The sequence below is a fragment of the Myotis nattereri genome (assembly GCF_964212035.1).
Source record: "Myotis nattereri genome assembly, chromosome: 17".
Taxonomy (NCBI): domain Eukaryota; kingdom Metazoa; phylum Chordata; class Mammalia; order Chiroptera; family Vespertilionidae; genus Myotis; species Myotis nattereri.
This window is the reverse complement of record NC_138092.1, coordinates 3,263,832-3,272,893: the sequence shown is the minus strand read 5'-3', so window position 1 is coordinate 3,272,893 and position 9,062 is coordinate 3,263,832. Positions and strand designations below refer to the sequence as shown.

The window sequence follows — 9,062 nt, the reverse complement described above, 5'->3', positions numbered from 1 at the left end:
CAAAGCAAATCGAAATGCTTCAGAGGAGAAAGCGCATCAGGGCTGCATTCTAAGGGCCCTGGGCTGCAGATGGAGGGGGTCGAGGGGGGGGGGATCTTGATTCAGGAGGGGAACGCAAACTATCCAACAAATACTCAGGCAGAGACTGATTTTATTCCATCCACCTGCCTCCTTAGGAGGTGAAGAGTAAAAAGTGCATTTTTTTAAAAAGCAAAAGAATGCCAAGACTGTAAGCTGAGGCCCCACCTGGGACAGCGGAGGAAGTCACGGATTGTGGTTACTCCCATGATAAGCGCCTGGATCCTGTGGGGCGGGGGGGCGGACTTTGATCCTGGGGGGGGGGGGGCTCTGTGATAAGCCTGCCCCTCCTCTTCCCCGCAGGCCCCGGCTCTGTGGTGCCGCCTCTCACCAGGCTGCACGCAGCCCCAAATGCAGATTCAGCACCTCAGTGGGGTCAGGCGTCGGGGCTGGGATTCGGGAAGATGCTGATGGGGACTGGTGGGGGGGGGGGGTCTCTGAAAGGAAGGAGGCGATGCGGTGTGAGCCCTGTCTGAAGAACTGATGCAGAAGTCTTTTCAGAAGCAGATCATTCAGGGTAAGGGGGAGGGGGTGTGCTGGGGGGGAGTCCCCTATTGCTGCGTTTGCCAATCACCTTGCCCACCCAAAGCAGGACAAGGAGCCCCCATGGCGGCCAGCGGATGGAAGGAGCACAGAGAAGAGCAGCAAGGACAGCCCCGGTCAGCAGCCGCCCTCCCGGTCCCCTGGTGCCCTGTGGAGCCTGGCAGCCCGGCCCTGGCGCCGTGCGTCCTCAGAGCTCCTGGGCCAGCTGCCCCCCGGCCGGCTCCTCTGCGGGCTGCATGGCCTCCTGCACGTAGACGATGAACTCGGAGGGCTCCCCGCCCTGCGTGTACACGGTCACCGTCTCGATGCCCTCCACGTCGTCCGAGGACACGACCAGGTGGTGCTGCTCGGCCAGCTCCACGGACGCCTGCTGCAGCGTCTCCTGGATCATGACCGTGTGGTTGGAGCTGGGCTCCTCGTCGGTGACCTGTGGGAGGCAAGAGAGGTCACGTCACGCAGGGCCCGCTCCTGGGTCCGGCCATGACAACAGCACCCACGGCTTACGGAGCACTGGGACGCCCCAGAGCGCGTGCCCACCGCACGCAGGCCTCTCCACGGCTGCGCTCGCTCCCGGGTACAGGTGCGGCGTGAGTAACAGCCCACTAGCTGCCAGAGGCCACGGTGCCCAGTGGGACACCCGTCTGCTGGGGAAGACACAGCCGCAGAAAGAGCCCGGGATGCAGGGCTGGGCCGCTCCCTCCCGGGGGCGCAGTGCAGGGTGGGCGGAGCCCGGCCAAGGCAGAGAGGGCAGGTGTGAAGGTGGCAGTGACTCCAGGGGAGAGGGGAGAGGTGGGCTTGCTCCCACGAGCTCCTGTTCTTGGCGCCTCCTTCCCAGCCAGCAGGGGGGGCCTCCCCTCCCTGCCCACCTGGGTGACACGCCATGACTCCACGCTATCTCTGGAGACCCCAACTGGCTCGGACTATACCATGCCCTGTGGGCAGGAGGGGCTGGCAGGGGCCACGGTCCCTCAGAGAGGAGTTGGAAAGGCGCCTGGGGTGGGCTCCACAGAGGGGAGGCCTGGGAGGAACGCCGAGTCGCTGACAGAATTCACCAGGAGCCAGAGAGCTGCTCCGAGTGGAATTATTAATGCATCTCGTCTGATGTGTTTTTCTGGAGTGAATTGAGACCTTTTTCTTATTCCTTCTTTTACTGTTGTTTCAATTTTATTTAAATGGGAAAATGTACTGGGAACTAAGACTTTAGAAGTAAATATTGATTCATTTCGCTCTGGGGGGGGGGGGCACCTGACAGGGTGGGGGGCGGGGGAGGGAACACACGGCGAATGCTTTTCTCCTCTGAATGGCCCATCATTTCCACAGGGGGGGTGGGGGGGGAGGAGATACATGGGGACACTGGTGATTTAGGATGGGCCCTGACCCCACAGGTGCCCAACACGCCTCCTGCTGTTCAGTGAACAGATGAGAGACAGGTGGGCCGGGAGCAAGCATGGGCCCATAGCCCTAGGCCGCTAGCCGCCACTCAATGGCCAACTCCCTGGACAGAGTTCCCTATTCACCTTTCCAGAAGACTCTGCCGCCTGGCACAATGTGCCGCCCGGCTAGCTGCTCCCACGGCCTCTGGGACTCTATCCCCAGCCCTCCCACTGCCCGTCTGCCGGCCCACGAAGCCTGGGCACTCCCGGGTCTCCATCCCCGACTCCCTCCCTGTCCCCACGGAACCCCACGTCCACCCGGCCCTTGCAGCTTCCACACAACATCTCGTGGCGTGAGCATTTCTGTCCTGGCTTACAAGTGGGGACACAGAAGCTTCTAGGGTCCAGGGACTCATCAAAGGGCAAATAGCTGGGAAGCAGCAAGAGCTGGACCTGAGCCTGGGTGACCCCATGTCCTGAGACCTCGCGGACGGTGCAGGGTGGCGGCAGCTGAAGGGAGCACAGGCCACAGTGAGAGGGCTGAATCGGTGCTCTGCCCTGTCCCCATCCCTTTACGGCTGCCTGTCTGGCTGTCACCATTCGCTGTTCAAGTCCATCACTCCAGGGCCTAACCCATCCGCACAGGCTGGAAACTGTTCTCCACGGCAGACATCATACGGCTTCACGGTGTCATTATCCCCAGGACGGGCGCTCCGTTCTCCCCAAATGCCGATCTAACACATCCTGCGGATGAATTATGAGCAGCACAGAAAGCTTAACCCATGGGATTATCCATAAACCGGCCGAGGCCTGCACTGCTGCCGCCTCCAGTCCATGGAGCCTGGACCACACCACTGTGCGGCCAGCGCTCTGCTGGCTCCACTCTCAGGAGGGGCGGCTTCCCTCGGGGCCCCCAGGCCCCACCTTCCCTAAATTAACTGTTTCACTTTTCCTTCTTGGCTTCCGTTATAAAATTCAGTGCTAAATGCAGAGGGGCTTGGGTAGCTCTGATAACACACACCTCTCCCAGGTTTCTGCTCCCACGTCACAGATCTGCCCGACAACCTTCATCAGACAGCCCCAGCGACTCCCTCCCCTTCCCCCGTTTCTCCAGGCTCCTGGTCACCACGTGACATCCTTTCTGTCTGATCCGTGTGCTGTCTTTTTCTCACTAGAGTCACCGCCTCGAGCGCAGGCCCTGGTCTCCTGGACCCCGGGGACCCTGCTGCTGCAGTCGGCACCTACTGAATACCTCCGACCGAGTGCCTGAAAGAACGGATAACTAGGGAAGAGGCTGCGACCGGCACATCCCTCCTCCAGGAGCCTGAACTGGATTGTAAGTCAGATGCGCTGTCCATCCTGGCTCTGAGGGGCTCCCTGTGTTCTTGGTTTTTAAGTATTTGTGTAACCGAGACTCGGCTTCTGTACAGCGAAGCAGGAGACAGTAGAGAGAGGAGCGTGGACAGACAAAAGGATGGTCTGCTGATCGGACGCTCTGCACTGTGACAGCGGCAGCCCCTGAGGCTGGAAGAGGAGGAAGTGAGCCCATCAGTGTGACCTTCACTCAGAAACGGAGCACTTCTTCCTACCGGCACAGGCACGCGGTGTGGGTCTGGTTGGGGGGGTGCTGGGATTTAGGAGGCCAGCCCACACGGCCCCTCCTGGCTCTCTGGCTGCCCCCACGCGTGGGCTCACTGTGCCTCAGGCCCCAAGGGGGCATCTCATGACCATGTGCCCAAATGTGTCCGCATCCTGCTCACTGCCACGCCGGGATTCTTCAGAGGAAATGCATGACAAGTTCCGAGAATTTTCAGATCTATTACACCTTTCCCCCAAAACACACTTCCATCCACGGAGCGACTGGAGACACGATTCCATGACAGTCACAGGTAGAAACGGACGCGCGTGAGACTAGACCCACGCATGCGGTTCTATTAGGGAAGTGAGTTGGAGGCGAGGCGAGAGCCCTTACCTGTTTCACCACAGTCACCGTCCCTGGGGCCATGGCAACCACGGAGGCCACGGCCGTGGCGTCGTGGGCCTCGCTGCCCAGCTCAATGATCTGCTGGAGGATGTTTACCGCTGTGGGGTCCAGCCGGTCACCTTACGGGGAAGAAACAGATGGGACCCCTTAGGCCACTAGTCCTGAAGGTCCCCGAATGCAAACAGCCAGAGCTCCAGCCCAGAGGCTCTGAACCCAAGTGTGGTGACACGAGACCACCTCTCAAGACGGAGGCCTGGGCAGCGCCAGCCACGGCGTCAAGGCAGAGGTGGGGGCCCCGGGCACACGGGCAGGCGGTCGGCAACAGGCTCCGGGCAAAACACCCGGGGATGTCTCACTGTCCAAGCGACAGGCGTCTAGTCCCAAACCTATTAAGCTTGGGTTCTACTGGAATCATCTCAAAAAACTGGAATCCAGCCTGGCTGGTGGGGCTCAGTGGTTGAGCGTCAACCTATGAACCAGGAGGTCACAGTTCGATTCCCTGTTGGGGCACATGCCCGGGTGCAGGCTTGGTTCCCAGCAGGGGGCGTGCAGGAGGCAGCCGGTCAATGATTCTCTCTCATCCTTGATGTTTCTATCTCCCTCTCCCTCTCCCTCTGAAATCAATTAAAAAATATATTTTAAAAAAATTAAGATTAGAATCCATGTTATCGGGTGGCTCCTGAGATACCCGCCTGCCCTCACCATCGGCCTGACCCCTGTGGCTCTCCGGGACACGGAGCCCTGAGCCCGGCCATCTTTCACGAGGAGTGAGGTCAGGGCTGCTCTATGCTGACAGCACATCGTGATGCCTTGCCCACATCCGCACGCTCAGGGCGGGTGTCTGCCCCACGGGGGTCAGTCAGTGAGAGGCGGGGGAGGTGGGTACTGTGTAAAGGGCAGGATGGGCACATGACCGCGGCAACAACGACATTAGTGACCTGACCCCCTTCACACACACCCCCAGGAGCCCCCCCACAGGTAACACCCACACTACCGCTCTCGGAGGTGTATCTCAGGTCCTGCAGCGCGGCCACGGCGGCCTGCGTGCCCTGGACGTCCTCTTCAGCCTCCGCGATGTGCAGGTACTGGGCGGCGGGCTCCTCGGGAGGCTCTGTCGCTGGCTGAGCAAACACATGACACCCGAGTGACCTTCTGGATGGCCCCTGCCCCCCGAGTCCCGGGAGGAGGCAAGAAGACAAAGCCAGGGCACTCCGCAACCTCTCACTGCTCCCCGAGGAGCCGGCTGCTCCAATAACCCCACTTCCCAGGGAGAAAACTTCCCTTTGAGGACACGGGGGCTCTAGCCCCGCTCTGGTGGGCCCCCCTGCTGACGCCCTTGCCCGGGAACAGCCATGCAGATCAGACTGGAGGTGCCGGGGACTCCTGTGCACGCTCCTCTGATGGCTCCTGTCTCTGCCCACGGCGCCAGCACCGCCTCTCAGCGCCCCCACACCAGCGCCTCCTGCCCCGTGGCTGGCAGAGGAAGGGCACCGCGGTGGGGGTGGCGGAGGGCAGGAGAGGGGATGGCGATCAGGTAATTATACAAAGCCTGCAGCACCGGTCCTGGCACCGGGTCAGGGCTCAGTACGTCTTAGCTGTTCGTGCCGTTTTATTTTTATACGATGGGCATGATAAACAAAAGTGCACACGGAAAACATCTGTGCAAAGTGAGGACGCATGAGGGAAGAAGGAGCTACTGTGACTGGGTGAGCAGAATTTTCACGCACTAGACGGGAATGAAGACCTCTTCCTGGAAGGGAGGCGGAGGCCCAGGGAAACTCTGAGGGGAGCATCACTGTCAACAATAACGAAGAACGAAAGGCAGGGCTTCGCACAAGACGGACAGGAGCCAGGCGTGCTCACCTGTGAGCACGGTCAGTGACGGGCAGGCTCGGGAGAGCGCGGATCACTCTATTCCGGCCACGTTCACTCAGGCGTTCCTGGCCCGGAGGAGGAGGAGGAGGAGGAGGAGGAGGAGGAGGAGGAGAAGGAGGAAGGAGAGGAGGAGGAGGAGGAGGAGGAGGAGGAGGAGGAGGAGGAGGAGGAAGGAGAGGAGGAGGAGGAGGAGCTCACAGGCACGGCCTCCCAGGCACGGCCTCCCAGGCACGCCCCACGGCCAGGAGACAGGATGTGCGGAGGTACCCAGTCCCCCCAGCCAGGAACCCGGGCCTGGCTCACATCCGCACTGAGCAAGGTCGGGCCGGCCTCGCTCGGCAGCTCACCTCCCACTTGGGCTCCCCTTCCGTCTCCACCAGCTTCAGGCCGTGCTTGCTCTTCAGGTGCCTGTTGAACTCCCAGCGGGTGCCGTAGACAAAGCTGCACACGGGGCACTTCAGGCCGCCTGCGCGGAGGGAGAGGCAGGCGGTCAGCGGGGAGCCCCTCCTGCCCCCACGTAGGAGGAGGAGGGTGCTCATGTGCGATCCCAGCTCCCCGGGCACCGAACGGGAGAGCCACGGGCATGCTTTTGGGGGCAGAGGCTTCTAAACGTGATGTTTTCTCCATTCACTGAGTGACACTTGCAGAGCGCACTGGTCTGTCCGCCCCCATAGTCACGGGTTCCACAGCCGAGATTCAACCAGCCACGGGTTGAAAATATATTTGTTTTTAAAGATACGTTGTTGTTGATGTGCTAGACAGCCAGACCTATGAGGGTTGTGTCTGCACAGATTCTTTTTCTCGTCGCTATTCCCCAAACAACACCACGTGTTCATTGCCTGAGACACTGTAAGTGATTGAGGTGACTTTATACCGAGGGCGGGGTCAGAAGAGCGAGGGTGGGGTCGGCAGAGCGAGAGCCACAGACGCCAACTCCTCCACCCGAGCCCACCCCAGGAGAGGCAGCTCCGAGAGACGCTATTTCCTGACGGTCCGCGCTCTCCTCTTTTTAGGCGAAACCTAACGAGCTGCTTTTTCATGGCCAGAGGATAAGAAAGCTTTGTTATCGTCTATTAACCATCTATTAAAATCCTATTTTCCTATGATCGCTTTTTAAAACTCCCCGAGGTGTGAGACTCGTCACCTTTTCCTCTTCTTGATGAAACTGATGCTGGTTCTATAAAGACAAGAATGAGGCAACGAACAAAAGCAAACCACACAAGGCTACACTTAGGCGTTCACGTGAAATGAAAGATTCCTGCTCTGGCCGGTCAGAAGCTCGGCCCTGGACTGAGGGGTCACAGTTCCACTCCTGATCAAGGGCACGTGCGTACCAGGGCTGCAAGTTCAATCCCTGGCCCTTGGTTGGGCACATGTGGGAGGCAACCAATCAATGTGTCTCTCCCACATCTCTCTCTCTCCCCCGCCTCCACTCTCTTTAAAAACCAATGGGAAAAATATCCTCAGGTGAGGACTGACAGCAACAAGAAATATTCCTTACAGAAAACTAACTGAGGGGGGAAAACATCCTTACATCACGTTTAAATTAAAATTAATATAATAATGTCCCCACATTAATTAAAACTTCCACCTTGGCCACAGCGATGTTAATTAAAGAACCAGTGGAAGTCTGTAATCTAGACCAAGGGTGTAACTCTGCCAGGAGCTGACATCAGAGCTGAGAAATTAATTCCTCCCTCACTTCACGACATTACAGGCCAGGCACAGTAAGGTGAGGGGGCAACTGGGTGACCCTCCCTGCAGGGCTGATGTGCAGCGCCCACCCTGAGAACGGCACACCCCATACCGCCACCTCCCCATCAGGCCCGATGACCAGGCAGAAGAACAGAATTTCAGGAGCAATTTTAAAATCGAGCGTGGCATCCTTCATCCTTCGCTCTTTTGGGAGCGTAATATATTCTGGAGGAGTTTCAGGCATTGAAGTCCGCGTGCTCCTTTGTGGTGGTTGATATGATTGGAAATTCAATTTCATTTTCAATAATCTATCTCCCGGGACGGCCTGGACGCCAGGCTGGGGAGTGGAGGCCGGAATGCGCTGGCTCACTCGACCCAGAGCCACTGCCTGAACCTCTGGGGAGGGGAGTTTTCTCTCAGGTGAAAATGCTGAGGCTCAAATCCCACAAACAGGAACTGGCATCCTTATCACTGCAGCGGGAATGCCACCCTCTGTGGCAAGGGCTTCAGAGAGGGGATGCGGTTAAGGATCTGGAGAGGGGTGAGGACGCCAGTGTAACCCCCAGGGCCCCTCCAAGAAGGGAGGAGGAGGGGAGGCCCCAGCACTGGGACCTGAGGCTGCTGGCCATCGTGGGCTCTGAAGGTGAAGGGAGGGGCTGAGCCAAGGAGTGTGGGAGCCCCTAGAAGCTGGCAGAGGCCAGGAAATGGATTCCCACCAGAGCCGCTGCGTACAGACTCGCTGGCAAAGCTGACTTTCCCCAGGAGACCCGTCCTGGGCTTCTGACTTCCGGGGAAGGGCAGCTGCTGGAATACCGCAGGCTGTACCCACTTTCAGCTGAATTCACAAAGCGCAGACATAAGCACAACGGCATTTCTCTGTATGGCAACAGCGTGTGCGCGAAACCCTCCCAAGTGGGAATACGTGACTAATTATTGAAAAAAGCAGCCAAAGAAACTCCAAACTTCTCAATGACGGGAGAGGCTCCATCCATCCATCCTCTTTAGTGCGAATGTTCTGGATGGTTTTTCCTTTTCAGGATAAGCCATCTGAGGACTCGGTAAATATTCTGGGGTAACCTAAAGAAGCCCCCCTATCACATGCTTGCCACAGCAGTCTCTGTCATTGCAATACAAGAAAAGCCTGGAACCCCCACAATGTTGAGCTGCAGAGCAGGAGCGTGGATACACAGGAGAGGCCGGTGCCCGGGGCTGTGTCACGGAGAACCTTAGAAATGACAACGAGGAAGGCAGCGGCACGTCCGTGCCAGTCAGTGCAAAATGGCGAGCGGAAGCCGTGACCTCCTGCGTATGCAAAGTGCGTGCTTGGACCCAGAGCAGAAGGCAGTGCGGACGAACGAGCTGGGGGCAGAGGGGATCTGTGGGTACATTATGACGGTTTCATTTCCCATTTCCACTGAGGCTGCTCTAACACGGCCAAGAAGGAACACTGTGAATAGTAACGAGGAGGAGGAGGGTGACATGGCGACGATGAAGCATTAACAGCACGTTCAGGG

At 58.6% G+C, this 9,062-nt stretch overlaps 1 protein-coding gene across 1 annotated transcript in view; it reads right to left on the bottom strand.

The window, feature by feature from the left end:
* Window positions 1-506: 506 nt before the first annotated feature.
* The window catches only part of ZFAT (zinc finger and AT-hook domain containing), a 46,464-nt gene continuing 37,908 nt past the window's right edge, over window positions 507-9,062 (bottom strand). Inside the window, exons 12-15 of the mRNA XM_081111372.1 lie at window positions 6,201-6,319; window positions 4,973-5,099; window positions 3,967-4,097; window positions 507-1,048 (exon numbers count right to left, since the gene is read on the bottom strand). Of these exons, the coding sequence (XP_080967498.1) occupies window positions 809-1,048; window positions 3,967-4,097; window positions 4,973-5,099; window positions 6,201-6,319 (617 nt within the window). The 3' untranslated portion in view covers window positions 507-808. The remainder of the gene's footprint in view (window positions 1,049-3,966; window positions 4,098-4,972; window positions 5,100-6,200; window positions 6,320-9,062) is intronic.